Source organism: Nicotiana sylvestris, chromosome 7 (assembly GCF_000393655.2).
Source record: "Nicotiana sylvestris chromosome 7, ASM39365v2, whole genome shotgun sequence".
NCBI classification, from domain to species: domain Eukaryota; kingdom Viridiplantae; phylum Streptophyta; class Magnoliopsida; order Solanales; family Solanaceae; genus Nicotiana; species Nicotiana sylvestris.
Window position 1 is genome coordinate 61,102,277 of NC_091063.1, and position 26,873 is coordinate 61,129,149.

At 34.3% G+C, this 26,873-nt stretch overlaps 4 protein-coding genes across 4 annotated transcripts; 2 read left to right on the top strand and 2 right to left on the bottom strand.

Moving 5' to 3' along the window:
- The first annotated feature begins 290 nt into the window (after nt 1-290).
- LOC104218249 (zinc finger BED domain-containing protein RICESLEEPER 2-like) lies at nt 291-2,521 on the top strand. The gene is made up of 6 exons (XM_070151656.1): nt 291-513; nt 592-1,291; nt 1,391-1,491; nt 1,627-1,758; nt 1,825-2,385; nt 2,484-2,521. The coding sequence occupies exons 1-6, from the start codon at nt 291-293 to the stop codon at nt 2,519-2,521; spliced, it is 1,755 nt and encodes a 584-aa protein (XP_070007757.1).
- Nucleotides 2,522-8,349: 5,828 nt separating this feature from the next.
- Nucleotides 8,350-11,293, top strand: LOC104218247 (uncharacterized). Its single transcript, XM_009768694.2, has 5 exons — nt 8,350-9,430; nt 9,737-9,838; nt 10,138-10,304; nt 10,382-10,544; nt 10,633-11,293. The coding sequence occupies exons 1-5, from the start codon at nt 8,897-8,899 to the stop codon at nt 10,798-10,800; spliced, it is 1,134 nt and encodes a 377-aa protein (XP_009766996.1). The 5' UTR covers nt 8,350-8,896; the 3' UTR covers nt 10,801-11,293.
- A 268-nt stretch (nt 11,294-11,561) lies between these two features.
- Nucleotides 11,562-17,047, bottom strand: LOC104218248 (sodium/calcium exchanger NCL-like). The gene is made up of 7 exons (XM_009768695.2): nt 16,595-17,047; nt 15,102-15,287; nt 14,243-14,424; nt 13,735-13,880; nt 13,382-13,658; nt 13,004-13,306; nt 11,562-12,004 (listed from the first exon to the last, which is right to left on the bottom strand). The coding sequence occupies exons 1-7, from the start codon at nt 16,974-16,976 to the stop codon at nt 11,756-11,758; spliced, it is 1,725 nt and encodes a 574-aa protein (XP_009766997.1). The 5' UTR covers nt 16,977-17,047; the 3' UTR covers nt 11,562-11,755.
- A 7,646-nt stretch (nt 17,048-24,693) lies between these two features.
- LOC138873212 (uncharacterized) lies at nt 24,694-25,089 on the bottom strand. Its single transcript, XM_070151657.1, has one exon. The coding sequence runs from the start codon at nt 25,087-25,089 to the stop codon at nt 24,694-24,696; it is 396 nt and encodes a 131-aa protein (XP_070007758.1).
- Between the last annotated feature and the right edge of the window lie 1,784 nt (nt 25,090-26,873).

Sequence of the window (26,873 nt, forward strand, 5' to 3'; positions counted from 1 at the left end):
GGTATAAGAGTCTCATGTAATACATTTTCCAGGAAAAACGAGAGCCTATACAATTTTGAAATTTTCCTATTTGTGAAGTAATTTATGTAATTCATATCGGATACACTATATTAGATATGTTGGATTTAGGCAGATTTAAAAATTATAAAGTTTAAATTAGTAAGTTTAAAATACAATTACACTATTTCTTTGTTATAAATGTGTTCCACTTTAATAACCAAATACGATTAGTTTACAACTTGATGTCTTTATTCTCATTCCTTTTCTTTTCTTGTTGCAATGACTCATACATGGCTGAAAATATACAAAGTGATAAGGTGATGATGGGTGAAAGTGGGGCTTTTAATTCAAATGTAACAAGTCAAGCTCAAACAACGGAGTCAAATATAACCAAAAAACGGAGAAAAAAGTTTGTTGTGTGGGATCATTTTACAGAAATTATTACTTCTAAAGGGAGTACAAAAGCAAAATGTGACTATTGTTTTATTGAATATGTATTTAAGACCAAAGACGGTACGTAGACACTTCTTTCTCATATGCTTAAGTGTCCTAAACACCCTGCTATTGTTGATAAAAAACAATCAAATTTAGGCTTTCAATCTGCTCCGGAGAGTAGTCAGGGTGACGTAGTTGTTGTTACTTGGAAATTTGAACAAGAAGAATGTAAGAAGGCATTATGTCGTATGGTAATAGTTGATGAGCTTCCTTTTAGCTTTGTTGAGAAAGAAGGTTTTAGAGACTTTATGAAAGTGGCGCAACCTTATTTTCAGATCCCTTCCCATAGTACTGTAACTAGGGATTGTTTTGATCTTTTTAATGAAGAAAAGCAAAAGTTGAAGAGGTTTTTTATAGAAACAAAACAAAGAGTATGTATTACCACTGATACCTGGACTTCTATACAAAGAATCAATTACATGTGTATCACTGCCCATTGGATTGATAGTGAATGGAATATGCATAAGAGAATAATTAACTTTTGTCCTATTGTTAGTCATAAAGGCGAAGATATGGCAAACGGTATTGGTAGGTGCTTACGTGAGTGGGGGATAAATAAGATCTTCACTGTCACAGTTGATAATGCAAGCTCAAATGATGTGACAGTAAAAGAATTATCTAAGCAATTAACAAAAATGGGAACTAATTTGATGAATAGTACTCACCTTCACGTGAGATGTATGACTCACATCATGAATCTTGTGGTCCATGATGGTTTAAAAGAAACTTCAGTGTCTATTGAACGTGTAAGGCATGCAGTGAGATATGTTAGGCAGTCTCTTGCAAGGTTGAAGAGGTTTCAAGAATGTTTTTATGCTGAATAACTCAATTCTAAGAAAACCTTATGTTTAGATGTTCCAACTAGATGGAATTCCACCTACTTGATGTTGCACAGGGTTGTTGAATTTGAAAGTGCATTTTCACATTATGCTTCTAGTGAAATTGGTTTGAGATATTATCTTGAGCATTCTTATATTGATGTTGGAATTCCTACAGGTGAACTTTTGAGTAGTGATTGGGAGAATGTAAAAAGAATTACAAAGCTTTATGAAATCTTCTATCTTCTTATTTTGAAGATATCTGGATCACGTTATATTATATCGAATATTCATTTTCTTGAAATTTGTGCAGTTGCTGTCTATTTGAAGCAATTGTTAGCAAATGAAGATATAATTTTAAGTGAAATGGCAAAGAATATGAAAGAAAAGTTTGATAAGTATTGGGATGATCCAGGGAAAATGAACAAGATAATTTTTATCACTTGTATTTTGGATCCACGTTAGAAGATCGAATCAGTTGGCTTTGCACTTGTAAAGATATTTGGTGTAGGTACGGGGGCAACTATACAAGCAGAAGTGGCGAAGTACATGACTTCATTATTCAGTGAGTATGTAAAGTCCAGCTTAAAAGGTGTTGTGCTTGCTTCATCTTCAGGCTGTTCTTCATTGGGCACTTCGACTTCCGGGCTTTCTGGCAGTCAAGCAAGCACCCAAAATATAGGACTTTTAGAATCACTCATGAAAGATATAAAAAACTATAAAAGTGGGAGTGGAGGTGTTGATACTAGAACAGAATTAGATAAATATTTAGGTGAAGAAACTGAGGATGACACTAAAGAATTTGATGTTCTTCTTTGGTGGAAATTGAACTCAGCTAGATTTCCTATTCTTGCGGAGATGACCCGTGATGTATTAGCTGTTCCGGTTTCAAGTGTGGCATCCGAATGTGTGTTTCGTACGGGAGGACATCTTCTTGATTCATTTAGGAGTTCATTAACTCCTAAATTGGTGCAAGCTCTAGTGTGTCTTCAAGATTGGCTTCGAAATGAAAAATTAAAACAACCCATTAGTGTTGAGGAAGATCTTGATAAAATCGAGCAGCTTGAACAAGGTAATAATATTGTTACTATATTTGTTGTATATAAGTGTTGTTGATATGCTTATATTTATCGCACAACTCATTATTTTAATTTTTTTCTTCAAATTTAGCCAGCAATGGAAAAGACCCTTCCGTAATTGACGTATAGTGTTAATATATTTGGTAAGATTATTCATCAGCTACTCTGTCTATTCCCAGTTTTATCATTTGGCTACCTCTTCTCTTCTCAACAAAAAACCTATTTAGTGTCTCCTGATTTGACTATCTCCTGCAATTAATTAATAATAGTAGTAAAAAATTTATAGCTGATGATAGGGACAACTTTTTTTGTGGTGGGTGAACGACTAATCTTTGTTACTGTTGCTATCAACTTCATGGAAGGGACCATTATCATAAGTTATTAATTAGTGCAGTAATATCGTGATTTATTAAATAAAATTCTTGATTCGACTAATTTGACATTGTAAAGACATTGCTATCAACATCGCTCTTTAATATTATGTTCGTCATCCAAATGCAGGCCGAGCGTGACCTTCTGTTTGAGCCCGAGATGAAGAAATTGCTCAAGATATCATTGACTGGATGCACAAGAAGTTAGGTGCTGGTAATCTTGCAAATGTGTATAGTCAGTGCTATCTTTGCAAATAGTTAGTGTTTTGATTGACCAGGGGTTTTAATGTGACGAGCAGTAAGAAAAAAAGGTCGGCAGTTAATTTTGTGGGCTCCTAATTGGGACAACTCATAAAGTACACTTGCGATAGTATTTATTTGCTCTGTATGTAGAAGCATTTTTCTGTGCAAAAGAGTAACTTAGTGTTCTTTTTGTTGTTTGATGATGTCTGCTGAATTTTATATAGAAGTTGCAGAAGAAGAGAGTGAAAGGAATTCTCGTACATACTTCGTAAAGTGCTGAACCACTTACCTCTGCATTGCTTCCGATTCATGCTCTATAATCAGTTCAGATATTTCATGTCCAACAGGAAAAATACAATTTAGTGAATATGTATGTTAGGCAGATAAACCGCCCGATAAGAGCAAAATCGATACCAATACGCCCGATATCTTATCGGGTGGCTAATGGATTAATACATTTAAAAGCCGATAACCGTTAAGCCAAACCGTTAAGAGTAAATAACTGCCCAATCCGCCCGATAAGCAGCCTTACTCGCAAATGCGACCAATACTTCGCAAATGCGAAGCTTGGCCTGGCCTGCTATCTTCGCAAATGCGAACAATTGTTCGCAAATGCGACCACAGTTCAAGTCGCAATTGCGGCGATGAACTTCGCAAATGCGAAGGTCGCCTGCCCAACCTCCTGATCGCAAATGCGAAGGGTGTTCGCAAATGCGATGCTTGCATTTGTGAGCCAGACTCCGCAAATGCGAAGTCTGCAGACCTGCAACATACCAGAAAATTTCCTTAAGTCCAAAATATTCTGAGGCCTATCCAAAACTCACCCGAGCCTTCGGGGCTCCAAACCAAATATGCACACAAGTCTAAAAACAACATACAGACTTGCTCGTGCGGTCAAATTGCGAAAATAACATCTTAAACAACGAATTTAACACCAAAACTCATGAAATCCTTAAGAACACTTGAAATTTTTATTTTCACAATCGGATGTCTGAATCACGTCAAATCAGTCTTGTTTCTCACCAAATTTTACAGACATGACTTAAATACCATATTAAACTTGTACCGGGCTTCAGAATAAAAATATGGGTCCCATACCAACGAGATCAGGTTCAATTTCTAAAAATCATTATATTTTCAATTAACAATTTTCTTCAAAAATTTATTTCTCGGGCTAGGGACCTCGGAATTCGATTCAGGGTCCGTATACCCAAAATGTTAAACCGAAGTCAACTAAAATTATCTTTTTAAGCCAAAAATCATCATTTCTTAAATTTTTTCCACATAAGGGCTTTTCAGATACACGCTCGGACAGTGCACGCAAATCGAGGAGAGATAAAATGAGGTTTTCAAGGCCTCAAAATACGGAAGCGAATTCTAAAACGAAAGATGACCTTTTGGGTCATCACAAAATCAATTAATCTATCTTTTGGATATTAATATTAGCTAAGATTAACCCTATTTTATTACAAAACTAGTGATGTTGCCCGCAGTTCGCGCAGTCAAGAAAAAGAATCTATAAAATATTCGGTATTTTTTGTAAATTGGTCAAGATAGGAGAATGAATTCCATGTATATTCATGCAAAAACTAATTTTATAAGCAGATTAAATCATAAATATAGTATTTTTTCGGTTTACTCTAACACTCTATATATCACTAAGTTTAGAATAATAACAGAATAAATTCTTAAGAAAGAATCTCTTATTATCTGAAGATAAAGAGTGTTGGTCTTTCCTTGCAGTTATAACTTATATATAGATTTTTTTCATCTTCCGAACTCCCTCAAATATATTCTCCTTTCTAACAATACCAATCTTCTCTAGACCCTCTATTTTTATCCTCATAAAATGATTAAGAATTTAAAATGTTTTGAGTCATCTTACAAACTTGAGATAGACCAAAGTTATGAAGGAAACGAAGTCAAAAGTAAAATTGTAGATGAACGTGGAGAAGAATATGAGTAATGGAAATTCAACAACAAAGAAGTATTAAGAGAATAACTAAAAATGAACTTATATAAGTATACAATAGAACACCATAAGGTGATATTAACTTATACATTAAACATTTGAAAGATATGCACTTGAAATGCTAAGAGAGTTATGGCTATTAGGAAGAGATTAGAGGTGTGAGATAAAAAATATTACTCTCTCAGTTCACTTTTACTTTTCTACTATATTAAAAATATATTTTTATTTTTACTATCTATTTTAGCAAATCAAGAGAAAGACATTCTTTTTTTCCCTTTTTACCCTTATTATTAGCTATTCATTATCCGAAACATTCATAAGACTTTCTGAAATGCTATCATTATTATGGGTAAAATGTAAAATTTTAAAGGTAGTAGAAAGTCAAAAGGTAATAACTAAAAGCGAACGGATGAAGTACTTGATTATAAAACTATTGTGACACCTCTCAATAATTACGAATTACATTTGTCTTTTTACTCCTGTGTTTGGATATTTTTCTATTTTAATTGTTTACCTTATTAAATAATTAAATAGTAACAAAATATAAATCTCCTCATTTTGAATAGACACCTCCCCACTTACTGAGGTTAGGAAATAACCGATCCGTCGTTTCGTTTTACTTGTTAGAAGTCCATTAAAAACAAAACGTCTATGAACGCAAAAAGTCACAATTAGGGAAACAAATTCCTTTCTACTTATTAGAAGCCCTCATAAGTAGTGCAAAGAAATTCTTGACTGAAGTTTGGCAAGTATAACGTGTTATTTAATTTGATCATGAATTAGAGGAGAAAGCCTGGTGATCTCCATTTTAAGCAAAGAATATCACATGCAAGTCCCAAAATAAATTTTCGCCAAAAATCCCACATGTGCGCTATTCATGGACAATAAAATTACAAAATTAATTAACGGCATAATTGACACTCTGATGTGCAACAGATGGCGCCTTTAGAAAGAAGACGATATAATTGTTGATCATAAAGTGAAGACAGAGAGAACTATCGACGAAAGATGAAAAAAAACTAATGTTAAAGTCGTTGAAGACAAAAACTTCTGTTGAAAATGGAGAGGGAAACCCTCTATCATGAATCTTATCATGTATACCAAGTTATGAAAATAATGGAGAAATAAGAAATGGTTATAAGTATAATACTGAAGATAATTAAAATAGAGAAGACCAAAAGTCTGAGTATATAGAGAAATATAAGGCCTTTACCTGAAATTACACGGGAAAGAGAAGAAATGCACAGAGGGAAGATGGAATAGTGAGGAGAAACAGGCATAGGAGGGATTGATTATTAAAGCACTGATATGAAAGGGTGGAGATATTTCCCAAAGAGGAACGAAAGTGTCTTAGATGCTTGCTTAAATAATTTATCAGAAAATAAGAAAGAAGGCAAAAAATTGAGAAAAAAGAAAAATGTGATTCCTTAACAAAGAGAAGTGCCACATAGCCTCGCTTGTGGCCCTCTATTATAAAGAGAAGTGTTTAAATCTAGATCTAAATTTTGGGTTAAACAATTATTATGTCAGTATGCTGTATTTTTCCTGAGATGAAACTCTTGCTACAAGAGTCCCTTTTCCTTTTCTTTAATTTTTAATAGGGAGATTATAATCAACATTATATATTTAATTAATTAAACTTGCTAGTAAAGAATGAGGTATTTATCTAATCCCTAATTAGCTAATGGTGGTCTAAGACGTAGATGTTTATGAACTATATAGAGAGAGAGAGATTTTGCTAACCTACTAAGTGACTGTAGTAGGTTAGCCTTTGTATACATCTTTAGATTCTCCAAAATACCCTTACAAACACATCATCATTTCTTATAATTGAGGACTCTATCGTCTTTCCACGGAACTTTTGTACTACCAAGAAATTAATATTTGGGTCCTCATTTCCTCCCACTTTTCTAGCGAATTTCCCCTCCCAATTTTCTTTGCCGGCAACATTCTTTTCTTTTCTTTCCCAGACACGTCAGGACCAAAGAATAGACTAGATTGAAATGAAATAATGGAATCAATGTCAAGTTTCAGTGGGGTTAAAATGCAAAGATCTCATTAGTAAGTGCAAGGCATTATTGTTTTTTTTATGAACTTCACCCAAATTAATTATAACTGTGCAGAGAAGATCTTCTCTAGGCTTATCCTTCCACATGAAATGATGACAAATTAGAATTACGATGGAATAATGTGCTTCTGTAAATTTGTTGACAGTGTTTGATGAATACTCTTGCTTCCTGAATTTTATCCATTGAGAAAGAAATAAGCATGAGCAGTCGCCGAAAAAAGAAATGGGGAGGAGGGATTCGTGGTTTTTCTATGTAGGATTTAAATTGTTATTAGAGATGAAATGGTGGAATTTTGATGTGAATCTCAAAAAACTCCTTAAATTTAATTTGGTGGTAACAAATACGTATTTTGGAAAATCAAAAAATATATATAATGCTAACTTACTATAACCAGGTAGAATGTTAGCAAAACCTATATATATATATATATATATATATATATATATATATATATATTCATCGGATTAATTTATTTTCTTTTTCTGTTATCTGGCGTTTCGGTTGGAGAGTTCGATGAACGCAAGGGACTTGATGACCTTCCGAAGCCACTTTGGATCATCAATCATTTTCAAGAAGAATGAAAACAAGAATAATTATAATAAACTACTATATTTCATCATAACGGAATAGTTGAAAAGTCAAGACCACCTTACATAAGATCGTACGTAGCTCTGTAGTATTTCTCTATGTGACCGTATTTTTCTTAATAAAAAAAAAATCTTTCAACGACTTATCAACATCCAATCAAAAACTCAAGGAAGCAAAAAAAGAGACTTAAAGAGGAGCCTTTTATTGTTTATTGGTAGGTGGTTGGAATTGATGACTTCGACACACCGAAAATAGCGGCGGACTCAAAATTTGAACTGTGTGGATTCGGATGAGGGGCAAAGCTATATTGTTTCGTTGTATATATGTAAAATATTAGGTTTTAGAGATATATAACATATATTAAATATTTTTTGTCAGAGAATTTTTTTTAATTCTTTCAAATTTGAACACCCTTGGATAAATTCCTAACTTCACCATTAATATGGATGTCACTGATCATTTAAGTTACTAGATTCAAAATCTTAATATTTATGTATATTTAACAAGTTTTTTAATACATTTAAGCAAAAGTTAGTTTTATTGGAACATCCGTCCTGAATAAAGATCTCTTTTTCTTTTTCTTTAATTTAATATTTTTTGGTTAGTGAGTTGCATGCATGCAATAAAATGGACCCACATTTTGCAAATAGTAATAATTACTTAAGTAAGGAAGATAGAAGAAAAGGAAAAGGAAGTGGAAAAACAAAAACAAAAAACAGCAAGGAGGAAGAAGAGTACTAGAGAGTCGGTCTAGGAGATAGAAATGAGGAGGGGAGCGAGGACTTGGGCGACATATTAGATTGTTTAAATGAGAGAGAGACCCATTTTTTAGGTTCCTTTAGATTTAGATTTGCAGCATTTAAATTTTTGGATTCTTAATCACTTTCCTTTTACTCCTTTCTTCTTTTTTTCCTCCGTTAATTCTCAAGTGGCTTTATTTCCATATTTTAGTGATCTGATCTTTGTCTCTCATACAGTCTCAGATACTATAGCTATTTCCTCTACATGTATTTGGTTTATTAAATTGTCCACATTCAAAGTTACAATCTTTACTAAATTATGGGGGGTTTCATTTTCTTTCCATAACCTGATGATTACTTTGAATTCTCTTTTTCTTTTATATTTGGGGTTGTTTTCAGATTTGCTGTATCTTAAGAATATCATGATCATGTTGTTGGATTCTGTTTATATATATATTCTGTATCGCTTAAGAAAGATACAATTTTGTTGCCGTTAATTTGATGGCTGAGGCAATAATATAATGAGTATAGAAGATCATACACAAAGCAGTAGCAATAGCAAAAAGTTGAAGCAAAAAAAGGTACCACAAAGAGGACTAGGTGTTGCTCAACTTGAGAGAATTAGATTGGAAGAACAACATATAAAAGATGAGACTTTGCATTCACCTAATGTTTTGTCACCAAATTCAATTGCCTCAGCACAAGATTCCTCTCTTAGGCCTAAACTCAACTCTTCTTCAATCCCTACACAAACACCATTATCGTCGAAAAATTGTGACTCTAGACCAAATCCATCTAGAACAACTGGTATGATAGGTGAAGGTGAAGGTGAAATGAATTTGGGTCCAGGCTATGATGATTGCTCTAAATTGTGGAGTAGTGAGTACAGTCCTAAAGAAGAGAATCAGAAGTTGTATCAATATGGTGGTGCTGGTGGTGGTGTTGTTCAGCCTAATCTATATTTGTCACATGAACCCCAGATCCCACTTTTGTCTTTACCCAATGTGCTGCTTAGATCACAACAATATCAGCAGCCTGCTTGTTCTTCATCAATGGTAAGCCAGCTTTCAGCTTACTTATTACTTGCGGTGCTCAGAGGCGGATCAAGAATTTAAAGTTGATGTGTTCGACTTTTGGGTTCCTACGACTTTTGGGTTCCTACCACTTAATCCGTTATATTTGTTGAATTTTAGTGATTTTTTCACAAATGTATTTATGCTAAAATGCTAGGTTAGTTGAACCATTATTCGAATACTATATCTGCCTCTAGCAGCACAGTACTGTAAATCATTATTGGGCTAACATGTCTTTCTTTGTATTTAGTATGCTGAGGCTAATTAGTTTTATTGTGGATGTTGCAGGTGAATATCTCATCATCTGTAAGAAATTTTCAGATGGAGCCCCCTTCAAACCAAAGTTATAATGGCTGTCACTATCTACCTCTTTGGCCAGAAGAAGTGAAGGTAAATTTACTAGTCTTTCCTACCTGCGTGATAGAAATAACAAAGGGCTAATAAATAAAGGATTAAAAGGTTGCCTACTGTACACAGTCTTACCCTGCATTTCTGCAAGATACTTTTTCCACGGCTCGAACCCGTGACCTTCTGGTTACATGACAGCAACTTTACCAGTTATGCCAAGGCTCCCCTTCAGGATATTCCACTGTGTATTCTTGAAATTTCTATTTTCTAGTCTGTTTGTGCAGAAGAGATCAGTTTTGAAATTGTTGGTTGATAAGCTATTATTTTGTTTGTTAATGTAGATGGTTGGCATAAAAAGACCATATCCATTCCCTCCAGAATACCCACCAGTCCCTGCATTTCAAAAATATCCTCCGTGCTATATTACCCCTGTATCTGGATCACACGAATCAGCTTCCTTTAGTAATGAATGTACAGTACATTCAGAATCAGGAACTCTTCATAAAAGGTTTGATATCTCCCCTGAAGATGGCATACCTTTAGTTTTTGAGTACCTCTTGAGAAGTCTTTTTGGTCAATTTTCAGAGAAGTTCCTTTAAGATCAAGAACTCTGTCTGAGGCAAAACCAACAAGTGTTATCGGAGAAAATAGAGTTCTCAACGGAGATTTTCTCACATTGGCTCCTCCTACAGCAGTTGGTAAAGGAAATCAGCAAGATTTATCTAAATTCGAAACTACACCCTTCCAAGTAAGCAACAAAAGGACTTGGATCAGTACCTTATTTTATGATTCCTGTATCTTATATGCATCTTTATTTACTTCTTTGAACTCCACAGGAAGTTGCTGAAGAGCCTAGCACTAGGTCAGGCCTAAACAGATTAGTTCAACAACCTGTCTTCAGATTCTTCCCATCTGCGAATGTGCAAATTGGCCCAGCAGGAATAACCAAAAGCAACTGTCAAGGTGAAGTAGGAGGAAAAGTTGATCTTAATCTGAAGCTATAGAAGAAGTTAAGTCCATGTCATATGGTGTTTTTGCCATATGAAGAGGTGGCTGGCTTTGTTAAGTCCTCGAGGTGTGGCTTTTATTCTTTACATGGATAGAAAATTTTCCTTGTAATGAATGTCTTAACATTCACGGGAATTGGAATAGTTTATAGAAAATTAGTTGAAAAATGAAAAAGGATGCCCTTAGCATGATGTTCCCCAAAGAAAGAAAAATAGTTGTTTGACTCTAGTTCTATTAGAGAAAGATGGTAAACAAAAGCTCTTCATTTCGTGTCTTGTGGGTAGTTGTGGTGCCTCTTGGAGTGAAGAGTAAAGGTGAAACAAAAGTGACTTTTTGCTTGTAAGAGAAGAACAACATTTAGGAAGCTTCTCGGATTAGTTTCAAGACATTAATTGCCTTTACATTTACCTTGTTGACGAGAGCCAGAGGCAGTTATTTTCCAGAATTTTGTCATTTACAAGAATCCTGAAAGAGTATCTCTTTGTAATCTGCAGAAAGTCTATCTACCATCTATTTTAGTCTCTAACTATACTGCGATTTGTCAATCCAATTGTGTTGGAAAACTTGAACACTCTGGTGCCCAAAAAAGGATATAGGATTCTAGAAGAAAACAAACACTTCGCCTTAATTTCTTCTTAAACTCATTTTTTGAGATGTATTAAGAGCCATGCATTACAAGAGAGACCAAGAATACAACAGCACTCAGCTCAACATTCAATGGCATATATGCATATCTGAAAACTGAAAAACAAAGAAGTAATACACATAGCAATTGGAATTTCAAATTACACGTAAAAAACAAGGTTTCTCTGCTCTGTCAAGAGCAATTGAGATTTATAATCAACAAGTTTTGACATATTCAAGACAAACGATGTGCACTGCTGCTGAAAATATACACATCCAACTCTGATGTAAGACCAACCACATGAATCTTTTGTTCCATACTATAATCTATGACCAACCAAATACGTAGTCAAGAACATACACAAGTACAAGGGACAATGGATAAAGCAGAAACGCTATCGAACAAGTCCAGAGGGGAAAGGTGGTGCGGATGCTCCCTAAGACCCCCATAACAACGCAAACTATTAGAATAACCAGCACTTCAGATGAGAAGTTCCATGTCAATCCTCTGATGTAAACAATTGCCAAGAAGACTGACAGACAAAGGAGATTGTTCATGGTTACTGCTCCATATAACTGCAAGATAGCATCAGAGATATTATTAATAGAGATGAAAAACAGTACCAGCCACACCAGCCATCAAAAACCGGTTAAGTGAACAAAGGTGGCTCAACATTAGTGGCCTAAAACTAAATTTTAATAAGATAACTTATATTTAGTGTTCTTTCATTTTTGTTTCGTAATTGTTTATCGTATACTTACTAGAGATAAAGTTTTTAACTTCACATACTAATGCTATTATTTATATTGGTAATGATTAAATTATGTTAAAAAAATGTTAGTCATGTCATCCAATACATTACCTTCGATCTTGTTGTAATAAACTTTATTGCTAATAAAGATTTGAGTAATTTAAGTCAAAGCTATAAATATTTCTACAAACTTCAATATTGTCTTAAAGCGAAAATATTATTATGTATTCCACCACTTATACTTTTTGGGGCCTCAAAATTTTGGGAGCCTAAAGCAAAGGTTTTACTAGCCTCCCCTTGAGCCACCCCGGTAAGTGGCCAAAACAGAACAAGTTTAATTCAAAATGTAAAATCATGCAATATTTGAATTAGGGAAGGAACCACAAGGAATGTTCCACTGTACATTTATTTTGAACAAAAGAAACAAGGCTTCCCTAACATTAAAGTTTAAAGTAAAACATGAGTGATCATTGCATGAAAACTAATCTATACCAAGGCCTGTCAGAAATTTTGTCCATGTAATGGCTGACAGCTTCAAAATCTCTAGTTGAAGTTCTTGGTCTCTTTATTTTATAATTATATACCTTCTTTTATGAATGAGGTCTCTTCATTTGCTTCAATAGACCATAATCTGTTAGCAAGCTTCTATCTACCAGCAAATCTAGCCTAGTGCTGGTACAACTTGAAACTATGAAATAGGGATTTACGAATTAGCAATCTTCAGTTAAGGATTTGATATTTAAGGTTAATTAATGAAAGCATTGGATAGAAAAACATGATGTTCAACTACTAAAGGCGTAGAACTCAAATCAGAAAAACGGACCTCAGAAAACGTTAAGGACGTGGATTTCTTATTTTTCCGGCTAGCAAAGATGATAGCCGATACTGCCTCGCTGGAGTTGGTTGCCAGAGGCAGCGCAATGAATGAGATGAAGAAAGTTGGAATACTCGTGGCACTGGAGAAATTATTAACAGCGTCCACCAGAGGATCAGCAAAAACAGCAGCGATAATAGTACCCAGCAACAAGAGTAACGCAGCCTTAATTGCAACTTTTCGAGGATTTTCGACACCCTCAACAATTTCATCACTTGTATCCCCCAAGAGACTGTGCTCCATCCTTGTTTGCTGCAAAAACATCCACATTGTATCATATCTTCCTACCTATAACTATCTAAATAATATCATCAGCTCAGAACATACCTCATGAAAATCGTCAAGGTATTTCATTGTATCAGGACCAGCCTCGCGAGAAGAACCATTAGAACTCCTGGCTTCATAAAGCCATTTTTCAACTCCAGCAATGAATTCTGTCAGATCAAGTTTATCATCAGAAGACGTATCGAAGTCCTTCAGTACCTTTGCTATAGCATCATTTTCGTCTAAGTTTATCTCCTCAAGACTGATTCCAACGACCAAAGCTCTTAATTCAGAATGGGAAAGATATCCATCACCATTTTCATCTATTGCGTTGAACAGCCTATCACACAAACCTTCATCACATCAGCCAACATTCTACGGTGATATAAACAGGGCAAAAAGAATTTCAAGCTTACTTTTCTATGACTTGTATATTTGGTGTTCCATGATCTGTGAAAAGCCTCCCCAATGCATGCTTTTTTAAATGTTTCAAAATTCCTGATATGACATGCTTATGTTTTACATAGGCAAGTCTTCGTGTTTGTATCCAAGGCTGAAAGACCTGCATTAAAAGTTAGAAGAAGTTCAGCACGATTTATCTATTTATCAGCCAGGTGCCCAGGCATATAGGACGATTAGGCTTTCTTTTTCCTTTTACTTCTCTATTTTCTAAGAAGAGTGATGAAACCATTTTGTACTCTGATCCCAGCTCAACCATTTTGGCTATGGTTGGATGGAAGCTACTTGAGTCATTGGCATGCCAATTGAACTATTCAATTCAGAACTGTTAAAGTTGATTAGATTTTGCAAAATGTGCTCATTCTTGGGCATATTCTACGCAGATAATGATGTAGATTGTAGCAGTGTGCAAGAAAGAATAATTCAAATTGGATGGAGAGAAAAAAATGACAATATGACAATTACCTGATAAAGGCAATAAGAAACGAGAAGCGACAGTGATATGATAAGTGCTATTAAGACCGCTAAATGTCTTCCTGAAGTTGAATGGAAGAGCTGTGGCAACTGCACAACAATAAATGGAATAACAGATACGGCCATGATCATTGCAGCATAGCTTGTCCAGATATCGGTAGTAACACCGGAACCTACAGAGAGAAGACCTACTCTGTGAGCAGAAGCACTATGATAGATGAAAAACTGCCTCCTATACCTATGAAATATAACATGCAAATGTTACTGATCATAAGGAGAATTACAAGGAATATGCTGTCACCATAGACATGTACGAGGCCTAAAGTTTTTGACACTTAAATCCTTTTTAATCATATTCTGTGATCAAAATATGCAGGATTTCCTCATTTGGCATCCAGATGGGTGGAAAGGTTTCATGAAAGTCCCTCTATGCATATAACTAGAAAATTTACATTCAAAATCTCAACAAAATCATCTTTTCTACTCGGAATTGTTTTCCTTATTTTTTTTCAACAAGTATGGATTCAGAATTTTGAAAGCCAATGACAGCTCAGTAGCTACTCGTACTGTAATTCCCCCCAATATTTGCCCTTCAAGAGTAGTACAGATATGAACCACGGAATGGCTCCAGTCCTTCTAAGAAAAAGAACAGATTCATGAGCCACCTCTTCGTTGTTTTGCAGTTTATTAGTTAGCATGTAAATGATGTAAAAAGGATTTTAGACTTCGTTTTCTCTTTAAGTTCTTTTGTAAGAGCCAACTAGGCTTTTATAATATAATGCATCAACTTGTTGCAGCAGATCAACAGAAGCAAGTTCGCGAGTAGATATTCTTAAGTTAAGAGACAAACCAGTCATGCTGAGCCCTTTAGTGTCTCTCAAGTCCACAGCAACAGAATTTTGTATGTCGCACTTGCCAACAATGCAACAGGTTCCCCATATCGCAGTAAGAAGCATCACTGTTGACCCAGCTAACAAGCCTATTCCTACAGAGACCTGGCCCTGAGCAGCTGCAGCAGTTCCGGATACCCCCGATACTGAAACAATGAGGTTAAAATAAGAAACTTGTGAGGCTTAATATGACTTGCAACAAGTGCTTTTAATGATATAATAACAAACCAAGGTTTTTTCCCGGAAAATATAAACTTAGCTAAGAACATAACAAATGATCCATATCAGCGATACCAACCAGTTCGATAAATATTCAGTTCTTATTACATTAACAGTAGGTCCCGTGTTGGCCATGCCTATTTACAGACTTTTATGTTTATATGATAGGTTCAAATCCCAGCGGAAACAAAAAAGCACTACGAGATTCTTCCTATCTTGGCGGTAAGAGCTACCCGATAGCTATAGCAGGTAATCATAGTACGTGCAAACTGGCCGCACACCACCATCAAAAATGATAGAGAATATACAGTTCTATAGAACCCTTAGTGCACTTACAAAAGACAAATTATTCAGTATCATATGAAAAGTGCTAGAATAGAGTGAAAGTTGATCCCAATGGGACAACCATGAATGTTTCATGTTATGATGTTTAGTTTTTGATTTAATAAATATTCAGTTAAACCAAAAAAAAAAAAAAAAGTACATTCACATACCTGCCTAATTTATTTTTAGTATTGGGGTTAGGTTTGTAAAAAAGTGGATTTCATTCTTTGAAGAATACGTTTACACATAAGGTTTGCTGGGTACCTAAGATCCTGGTGAGATGTCCAAAGCATGACGAAAAGGGTCAAATGGAACACCGATTTAAGTTAACTATAAGTCCTAAAAGTGTCTATGCATTGTACATCATCAATGAACATAACTTAGATCCACAAAGATTAAACAAAACAAAACAAGACAAACGAAATTGTCGGATCTCTGTTCCCTTCTAATGCAATTCTCAATCGCTCCAATATCCCATACTAATACTCCTTCTGTCACAAATTACTTGGCTAAAAAATGATTTCAATTATCCAAAAAACAATTAATTAACTTTTAATTATTAATTATTATGATGTGTAATATTTCTTTTAGTCGTCAGATATGTTAAGTTTAATTTCAAAACAATAAGAAATGATGCCTGAATTCCTACCAAATTTCCATAGTTACGCCATTCTTTCCGGAAATATAAAATCATACTTCCACTTTCTTTATTTACTTTTTATTCTTTCCAAGAAAAAGAATGACAAATTTTTATATTTAGAAATAATTTAACTTTAAATTTTTAAATTTATTATAATTTAGAGCCGCACAAATATGTATGAGTCGTTTTAACTTATAAATAAGAATTTCCGTTCCCGGTCAAACACATTACACAATCACATATAGGGAGAGGAAAGGACGATTACTATACCGAGAATGAGCATAGCATCAGGAAGAGCACCAAGCGCAGGAAGGAAGAGTCCACCAATAAGACCTGGCCCTAAAATCTCGAGCAACAATTCACTACCGGAGGAGAGATAAGTAGCAGCCAGAAACATAAGGTAACCATACACAACGATAAGGAAGACATTTCCTAGAGCAGTTTTAGTGCAAGGCAGAAAACCATAGCTCTGTTCACATGCCTCCTCTGTTTCAGCAAAAAGCGAGATAATTCCATGTTCACGACCACTACTACCGCCGTGAACTCCGTCGGAGACCAGATCCGATGACGGCTGGTCGCTGATAACGCGGCCGTACGTGGCGGTACAGAAGATGAGGAGGATTACGACAGGAAGATAAGCTTTGGGTAACATTTTTGCAGACTTAGAAATATCTACACAATATTTGGATTTATATATAGAGAGATGTGTTTAGTCTATGAGTGGGAGAGATCACTGTATTAACGATAAATCTGTACAGAGTTATACGTGTTACTGACGCGTATGGACTTTTGCAGACTGAGTTAAGGAGAGTGGGTCCTTTTTGAACGTGGATGCTGTATTATTGTAGGATTATTTTGGTACATTAATGAGATTTCTTTTTTTCTCCCCTAAATCTTGCCCAAAAGTACGAAATTTATTCATTGATATGAATGAGGTGATCTGTTTACGTGGAAAAACAAAGTAAAGGATGTTTTTTTTCCTTCTTCTTTTTTCCCTCTTTATGCAATTTATTCAACGGTAGAAAATCAAGAATATGGCAAGACATAACATATCTTTAGCTAACCGAGCACAAGACGAAGGATGTAGAGGTTGAAAATTTGGGTAGTATATCAGTAAGTAGCCGAACGCATTTCTTTTCCATACTATAGTACTAGTATTATTCTTATTTTTAGATTTTTATTCTGACATGTTATTTCTTTTGCTTCTCTTTCCATTGTTTCTTTACTACTATATTTGTTTTCTAAAATCTGATGTGATTATGCTTTTTTTGAGCCCTTGATCTATCAGAAAATACATCTCTTCTTTCTCAAGGTAGGATAAGGTATGCGTGCATATTATCCTCCTCAAATTTCACATCTAGAATTACACGACTATGTTATTGTTGTAAAGTCAAAGATAGAATAGAAATGAATAAGAGAAGGCTAAGATTCAAACTGACTACAATTTCTTCTGGCTTTTCTCTTTTTCAGCTTTTTAATAATTGACACGATCGCTCACCTTATTGGGTCCAATTTATCGGTTTTATTGTTTAGTTTAATATCCTTTATGTACTGAACTACTTTTTGCGACTGCCTATCTCCATGTGGTGCCAAGTAGACAGACAGATATTGTGGAAATGTCAACGGCACCTAATCTTGACGCTTTTGTATTTTTACAAGGGAAGCTCTTTTCTAGATCTGCCATTTGTATAACTTCATACATACTAGCAGTATTTGTTATTTATTAGGAAATAAAACTCTACCACAATACGGTAGAGAGTATTTAAAAGCAAAAAAAATTAGGAATGGTTAACATGTTACCTTGATTTTCTTGTATTATGATGATGAGTTTAAGTACTTGTGGTGCGAAGAATATTTGCAAAATTAGATCTAGGTAATTACATGTAAAAAATTTAATAATCATTAATTGGTAATCAGATAAAAAAATAGAAATTAAAATTAGAATAATTTTTATGCATATTGAATGCTTTAATAATCATATTCTTTGGAAGTGGGAACTATTGAACTGCTTCCCTTATTTGTGAAACGTAAAACCTGTGCGATACCCATTCCGCACAATCAATTCTTGGACTGTTTCTCTTTGCTATAATAATAAATTAAAGAAAAGAAATTTCTTGGGCTGCTTTCTGCCTTTTCTTTACAAAAGCTAACTTCCGCAATTGTTTTTAGTTTAACTTCGAGGGTGTTGGATTGGCTTAAAAGCTAGTCAGTTTAAAAGTACTTTTTAGCTGGTTGGAGTATTTGGTAACTTTAAAAATAACTTTTAAATCAAGTATTTTTAAGTCCAAACAAGTTAAAACAACAAGTTAGGGAATCCCAACTTATTTTTTATAGCTTAAAAGCTGGTTGAGTTTGACCATATAATTTACTCTTTAATCCCTAATAATCTTTTATTTTCCCAAATATTTAGGGGTGTGTATTCGAATCAGTTTATCGATAAATCGAATCGATTATTTGTTATCGGTTTATCGATTTATCAATTTCGATTTCGATTCGAAATTTTCCTTATCGAGTTATCGATTTCGATTTTGTCCTCTTCGGTTATCGGTTTATCGATAAACCGATAAGATATTCCAAAAAAAAGTTTTTTTTTAACCCTTATTCTATAATACCCTTTCCGTTACCCTAAGTCCCTAGCCCTATTATTTCATCTACCACATTTAAGGAATGATCATATTTAAAGCTCAAGGGAATGAAGTTCAAATTAATGGAAGATAGAATTAGCCGTGATGATGTATTTTTATTTTTTTATATCGTTGGAGTGTTGGTGGCATACATTTGATTCCTTACTTTAGTTTCGTTGCATGTGCTTGTTGACATAATTTTTATGTTATAAACGGTGTTTGTCTTATTTTAGCTTCTTTTTGTCCATATTAGTTAGGCGTGTTTATAGCAATATACTTTCCGTGGAATCCCGCAATGTTTCTTATTGGTGTAATCGATAACCGAATCGATAAGCCCCAAAAATCGATAAATCGAAATCGAAAAAATCGAAACCTTATTATTGAAACGATAATGATAAGCATATGTACAAATCGATAATCGATAAGTAATTATCGATAAGGGTTAAAATCGAATCAATAAATCGAATGCACACCCCTACAAATATTCCTTCAAAGCCAAAAGCCCAACGTTCTTTTCCTTCTTTCTCCCTTCACTGTTTCCATTTTTGTCAACCATTTCTAATGCCACGTGCCATTTTCATGGCATATCCCATTTTCATATCTATTACTTTTCTATATTTTTTTTATTTCTATGCCCTGATTTCATTTTCATAATTCCTTCTCACGTAAATAATCATAACCACATTTTATTTTACTCCTCCTTGTTTGATACTAGTATATTTACTAATAATTGTTTTCTTGAAATTGCTTGTGTTTTGAACAGTTGCATTTCTTTTATATTGTCAAACAAACAATATCATATTTATTTCTCTAGTAGAAGACTAAAATACAAAAATATTCGAAAAATTTGAAACAAATATATAGCACTAAATATAGTAACTTCAAAATGAAAAAATATCTAAATATAAATATTTTTTTCTAAATATTTTAAAGGAAATTCTCCAAAATTAATATACTTTAGTGTTAACAGCTTTAAGGATATTTCAGTCATTTTAACAGAAAAAGTGCTTACCAGGACTTATTTACCAAATACTTCAACATCTCTTTTTTAAGCTTAAGCACTTTTATCTAAACACGTAAGTGCTTATTTAAAAAAATTGTGATGGCCCAAAATGTCATCTTTAAATTAAATAACTATCCCGGTATTTTAAGACTTTGAAAAGCGCTATCAATAAATCCTCAACTTGCGTGCGCAATCCGTATAATTTTCCGAAAGGTTCTTATGTGAAAAATGGATTAAATTATGAACTAGAGCTTTAAAACTCAAGTGAATTGACTTCGGTCAACATTTTGGGCAAACGAACCCGGATAAAAGTTTTGACCATTCTGGTAGTTCCGTATCGTGATTTGGGACTTGGTCATATGTCCAAAATTGAATTTGGAGGTCCCTAGATCAAATTATCGCAATTTAACGGAATCTAGAAATCTAAGGTTAAAGATTTCTTAAGTTTGACCGGAGATTTGACTTTTTGATATCGAGGTTGGAATCCAGTTCTGAAAATTTTCATAGCTTTGTTATGTCATTTATGACTGGTGTGCAAAATTTTAAGTCAATCGGACTTGATTTGATAGGTTTTTGCATCGAATATAAAAGTTGGACGTTCTTAGTTTCATTAAGCTTGAATTGGGATGTGATTCAGGGTTTTAGCATTATTTGATGCGATTTGAGGTTTCGACTAAGTATGTATCATGTTTTAGCACTTGTTGGTGTATTTTGTTGAAGTTCCGAGGGCCTCGGGTAGATTTCGGAAGGTCAACGGGTAGAAAAAACTATTGAAATTCTCTTTGGGAAGCTGCTGTCTTTTTTTTACAGCATCATGAACAGTGCACATGAACAGTGCCCCGTGAATAGTGCCCCGTGAACAGTGTAGTGAACAGTACCGCGTGAATAGTACCGAACGCGTGAACAGTACCCCCGACATTTTCTGGACAGATTCTTAAGTTTGGAAAATGGGATGTCGAGGGGGAGAGACACCAGAAAATGCTTGCTTGAAAATGTTTGATTGTTTGGTCCCCCTTAATAATGCTTAAAAAAATAAACCAACATTACATGACTAGCCCTAATAAAGCTGTAGAAGCACACTGAAATGGAAATGAAGTAAACTAGTCTATAATTACAATGAAAAGGACTTAGTTTATTATAAGGTAGAACTAAGTCCGATGGCAGCAACTTTGTCTTGCGGGTCAGGGTCTGTGCGCGCGTTGCTGTGGGCGCGCGCGACATTTGTTGTGCTGGCCTGAGGCTGGGTGCTGGTGCTGGCATCAGGGTCTGTGCGCGAGGCGCTGCTGGAATGGGCCTGCAGCTGGGTGCTGGCGAGGCATCAGGATCTGCGCGCGCGACATTGTCAGGGGCGACAGAGGCGCATGCGCGCTTGTCACTTGGCGCAGCCAAGACCACGGGGCCGACCATGGCGCTAGGCATTGTGAGGCTTGCTAGGCCGCCATGGGGCGTGGCCAAGGGGTCATGGGGCGTGTCTTGAAAGGTTTTGAAAATGGGACTCGTCCCATTTTCCATTTTTATCAAATTGGAGCTCGGGGAGAGGCGATTTTCGGGAGATTTTCAGAGAAAACAATGGGGTAAGTGTTCTTAACTTAATTTTGGTTAGATTACCCGAATCTATTACTAGTTTTGGCAATTAATTGGTGATTTTAGTTGGAAAAATCTTGAAAACCCTCTTGGTTTAATTTGAAGATTCGAGGGTCGAGTTGATGTCGGATTTTAGTAAAATTGATATGGTTGGACTCGTGGTTGGATGATGTTTCATATTCCGTAATGTTTGTCGGGTTCCGAGACGTGGGCCCCACGGGCAAATTTTTAGTGCAATTTCGGATTTTTAATGGAAAATGTAGAATTTCATATGGAATTAATTCCTATAATTTTTATTGACTGAATCGAATTGTTTATGACTAGATTTGAGAATTTCGGGCACGAATTCGCGAGGCAAAGGCTTGTTGAAATTTTGAATTGGTTGCAAAGCGAGGTAAGTGTTTGGTCTAACCTTAGCTTGAGAGATTAGGAGTTGTGTCTTATTTGCTACATGTTAATTGTGGAGTACGACGTATAGACATGGTGATGAGTATCTATACGTTGGTGTCAAGCATGCCCGTGAGTCTTGTATTATAATTGTTATGACTCCGTTGTGGTTTATTACGCTTCATATGTTATTTTCACCATTGTTCCCTTGCCGGGATGTTTGTTTTGATAGTATTGTTCCCTTGCCAGGATGTTGTTGAAATATCATTGTTCCCTTGCCGAGATGTTTGTTTTGATAGTATTGTTCCCTTGCCGGGATGTTGTTGAAATATCATTGTTCCCTTGCCGGGATGTTTGTTTTGATAGTATTGTTCCCTTGCCGAGATGTTGTTGAAATATCATTGTTCCCTTATCGGGATGCTTGTTTTGATAGTATTGTTCCCTTACCGGGATATTGTTGAAATATCATTGTTCCCTTGCCGGGATGTTTATTTTGATAGTATTGTTCCTTGCCGGGATGTTGTTGAAATATAATTGTTCCCTTGCCGAAATGTTTGTTTTGATAGTATTGTTCCCTTGCCGGAAAATTTTTATATTGCTCTTGTTCCCTTGCCGGGATTTCTTGTGATTATTGTTGGCTTGAAATGGGAGCGGGTGGTACGCCTACCACAAGATATAATGAAATGGGAGCAGGTGGTACGCCTACCACAAGATATAATGAAATGGGAGCGGGTGGCACGCCTACCACAAGATATAATGAAATGGGAGCGGGTGGTAAGCCTACCACAAGATATAATAAAATGGGAGCTGGTGGTACGCCTACCACGAGATACATGAAATGGGAGCGGGTGACATGCCTGCCACGAGATACAGGAAATGGGATCGGGTTGCACGCCTGCAACAAGATGTGAAAAGAAAGTAAAATCTGCCTTTGTTTTCCTTATTCTTGTTATTTTGATTCCTTTATAATTCTCTTGATATTCTTTTTTTATTCTTGATATTCTATTTTTACTTTTTTTTATATATGTTCAATACTCCAAATTCCAACAATTGTTACATTTTTAACTCAATTGATTTCTCAACTAAATTTTCCTTAACCGTTTGAGGTTGTACTTTACTTAAAAAGGAATTTCTACTATGTTTCGATTTATTGATTTCTCACATTAAAGTTAATGATTCATTCGATATTGTAATTTAATTGAAAAGGGTATTTTCTTTATCAAATGATTCCTAAAATTAACTTCATCTTTTCTTGTTGATTTCCTAATTGGGTTGGAAGTTGTATTCTACTTTATGTTACGTGAATGAGGCTCCTTAAACATTCTTAATTGTATTGGGTTATGAAACCTATGAGCTGAGTAACATGAGAATATTGTTGTGCAATGTGAGATAGAAATATGTGGGCACAAGGTGCCGGGGAAAATATTATGGTTTTATTTAATGGCACGTGAGTTGTCCGTGCGGTTGTGACATAAATATGGGCACGAGGTACCGTGAAAATATGAAAGTGGGCTGAGACCTATATTATTTATGATTATGAAATGAGGTGTCACAAGGTGACCTTTACTCGAAAGAATTATATTCGAAAGATGCTTATCTGAAAGATATTTATTTGAAGGAAATATATTCGAAATATATTTATTGAAAAGCATATTATCTTAGAAATTATTACTTGAAGAATTTACAGGCGAAAGATTTATATTTGAAGGACTTGATTAATTGACTGCACATGTATTTATTATTTGTTGAGAAACATTTATTGTGTTCTTGTTGCCTGCTATTTATATCACTGGTTGATTATTGTTGCCATCATTGTTACCTGCTTCCTATTATTTTTGTACGCTATATTGCACAGGTTTATTTGGTAGTCTGGTCTTAGCCTCGTCACTACTTCGCCGAGGTTAGGCTACGCACTTACCAGCACATGGGGTCAGTTGTGCTGATACTACACTCTACACTGTGTGCAGATACTGATACCGGAGTGCTTAGACCGCAGTGAGGTGCTGTCTTCAGCCCACACATGCGACACGAGGTAGTCCTGCAGACGTCCACGGGCCTTGGCGTCACCTCCTATCTTTTCCTTCATCCTGTTTCCTTTACTCATTTCAGAAACAGTGTTTATTTTATCTTTCAGACTTTGTATGTAGTATTCTTAGACCGTCTATGAAGTCGTGACACCAAATTCTGGGTAGAGTTGTATTTAGACTTCCGCAGTTTTGTATTAAGATAAATTGTCAGATTTTATCTTCTGCTTAATTATTTTCGCTATTTGCATGATATCTACTCATCACTGATAATGGTTTAAAATTTGAAAAGGTTAAGTAATTAGGATAATTTGGTTTGCCTAACTTTCACCAGTAGGGTGTGAAATCCGGATCGTGACAAAAACAAGCTCCAATAGTTTTTTTTTTTTGGTAATTAAAACTTTCATTTACCAGGGAAATATTTTACAAGTAAAATAAAAACCCTTATATATATCCTATGCTTTCTGTATCCCCCCCCCCCACACACACACACACCACCTTTCTATTGCTATACTGTTTTGTCTATTACATAGGGTACCAATCCAGTTTACTTAATGCTTTTTCCACATGCTTATTGCTTCGACAGTGTATTTCTTGTATAATCATCTTGCCAAGTATCTCCCATCGTCTCACTGTAGCTTGAAAGATCCTGGTATTTCTTTCTTTCCACACATAATATACACATGATGCTAGTGTCATCTTATACAGTTCAGTTCTTGCAATTTTCCTCTTTAGCTATTTTTCAGCTCATGCTAGTTCCTCAGCCCATCTATATATTGGTCTTCTTATCCCTTGCCAAACTAGCAGATTACCCCACAATTCAGCTGCATATGAGCACTCAAAGAATAAGTGTTGAATAGTTTCACTTGCCTGTCTACACAAAACACACTCCTGATCAATTTGTATTTCCCATTTTCTCAGTCTATCTTTAGTATACAACTTGCCATGTGCTGTCATTGTTAGTATAAATGTCCACCTAGGGCAGCCCGCATTGCTGCATACAACTCTTCTCCAACTCACTTTACTGAAGTTTCCTCTCAGCTTGTGATATATTTGCTTAATTGAACAGTTCATCTTCCTGATATCTTCATGATTAAAGTTTGCTTCCTCAAATGTCTTCTTTGCTTTCATAATCTTGCTCATTATCCATGATGTTTGCTTCAGTTGGACTTCCCATATGTTCCTGCCTCTGATGTAGTAATTGTGCATCCATTGAATCCAGAGTTTGTTCTTCTCTTTGCATAGGTTCCAATATTGTTTACATATAACTACTTTGTTCCACAGTGTGATGCTCATAATATTGAAACCCCTGTTGATTTGGGCATACATATTTTTCCCATGCCAGCAATGCTTTCTTAGAGATATTGCCCTCCCACAATACGATAGAGAGTAATTAAAAGCAAAAAAGTTAGGAATGGTAAACATGTTACCTTGATTTTCTTGTATTATGATGATGAGTTTACCTTGTGGTGCGAAGAATATTTGCACAATTAGATCTAGGTAATTACATGTAATCTATATATATTAAAAGAATAAAGTTACCAAATATAATTAGCATTGTGGTTAAGTCAAGTGGCAAGCTAATAAATGCTAATAATGTATGGTAACTTTATTCTATATTTGATTATGTTAGTCAAATACAAATATATATATATATATATATATATATATATATATATATATATATATATAATATATATATATATAAAAAGATAATATTGAATTTTATATATAAATTTTTAAAATTTGAATTAAAATAAAAATAAAAAGAAATTTATCTTTTGTTATCATGCTTAATTCAGTTAATGATCATATGCAATCATGTTAAGAACTTTTGTTAATTTTTTTATAATTATTTAAATATTACTTTGCCTCGGGCAAAAAAAAAAATTCTCCATATAATTTTAAACTCTTTCACATCTAAAACCCTATAATTATAGTTCTTTAAAACACTATAGCTAGATTTGAATAAAACAAATTTCTTTTAAAATAAATATAATATATAGGGTACATGTCTATGTTTATTCAAATAACAAAAAAGAGTATAAAAATTAAATAAAAGTTATAAAAATTAAATAAAAGTTTACTTACATATATAATGAAGTAAAGCTACATGGTATAGAAAGAAACATCACAATAATGTGTTAATATTCAAAAAAAAAGTTATCTTTCTTTCTTTTTTTGAAGAATGTTTATTTGAAGAGTCAAATTGTATAAATGGACATCAAAAAAATAACAAAAATATTAGTTATACAATTGCTATCACTATTTTTAATTTAGCATCTTTTAGAAATTAAAGGGTATAAGTTGAAACCTTTTCATTTAGCTGCAGTCAAGCCAACATTGTAGGGTATAATATTTTTTTCGTTGAAGAATATTAGTTTTGAATCATTAAATTATGTAAAAGGTTTCTCGAATTTCAACAAGAGGAATATTGGTTTCTAATTGGTAGTTTCTATATCAATTTTCAAGTATAACAAAAAGTATATTTTGAAAATAAATGGTATGACACAAAATATTTTTTTTTAAATGTAAGAAAATTATTTCAAAATGTGATTATTTTTTAAAATATAATGTAATTTTAAAAATAAAAGGATAAGATATTTTTGAATTTTAGTGGAAAATTTTTAAATTATTATAATAGAAGTCATATCATGGATGAAATCAAGTAACCGAAATTTTATGAAATATTTACATAAATATCCGGCCAGATTTATCGTTGATCTTTTATAGATGATATACTGACGATACATGATTATACACGTACTATATATGAATTATATCTAAATTACATATTTTTTAATTTTTTAATTTAAGTGGTTAGGTGATCACATATTTAGGTTGATTAGATAAAGCCAAAAGAAAAATGTAAAATAATTTTAACCAAAGACTAAAAATATAAATAAATTTCTTATGTAGATAATTTC

Excerpts from the sequence above, each read along its gene's own strand:
- LOC104218248 (XM_009768695.2), bottom strand. The coding sequence starts at position 16,976 with ATGTTACCCAAAGCTTATCTTCCTGTCGTAATCCTCCTCATCTTCTGT. Across the intron at positions 13,881-14,242 it reads TTTCTTATTGCCTTTATCAG|GTCTTTCAGCCTTGGATACA; the intron begins GTAATTGTCATA and ends CTTTTAATGCAG. Across the intron at positions 12,005-13,003 it reads CGTCCTTAACGTTTTCTGAG|TTATATGGAGCAGTAACCAT; the intron begins GTCCGTTTTTCT and ends GCTATCTTGCAG.
- LOC104218247 (XM_009768694.2), top strand. The coding sequence starts at position 8,897 with ATGAGTATAGAAGATCATACACAAAGCAGTAGCAATAGCAAAAAGTTG. Across the intron at positions 9,431-9,736 it reads CTGCTTGTTCTTCATCAATG|GTGAATATCTCATCATCTGT; the intron begins GTAAGCCAGCTT and ends TGGATGTTGCAG. Across the intron at positions 10,545-10,632 it reads TCGAAACTACACCCTTCCAA|GAAGTTGCTGAAGAGCCTAG; the intron begins GTAAGCAACAAA and ends TGAACTCCACAG.
- LOC138873212 (XM_070151657.1), bottom strand. The coding sequence starts at position 25,089 with ATGAGCAAGATTATGAAAGCAAAGAAGACATTTGAGGAAGCAAACTTT.
- LOC104218249 (XM_070151656.1), top strand. The coding sequence starts at position 291 with ATGGCTGAAAATATACAAAGTGATAAGGTGATGATGGGTGAAAGTGGG. Across the intron at positions 1,759-1,824 it reads CAAGATAATTTTTATCACTT|GTACGGGGGCAACTATACAA; the intron begins GTATTTTGGATC and ends TATTTGGTGTAG. Across the intron at positions 2,386-2,483 it reads AATCGAGCAGCTTGAACAAG|CCAGCAATGGAAAAGACCCT; the intron begins GTAATAATATTG and ends CTTCAAATTTAG.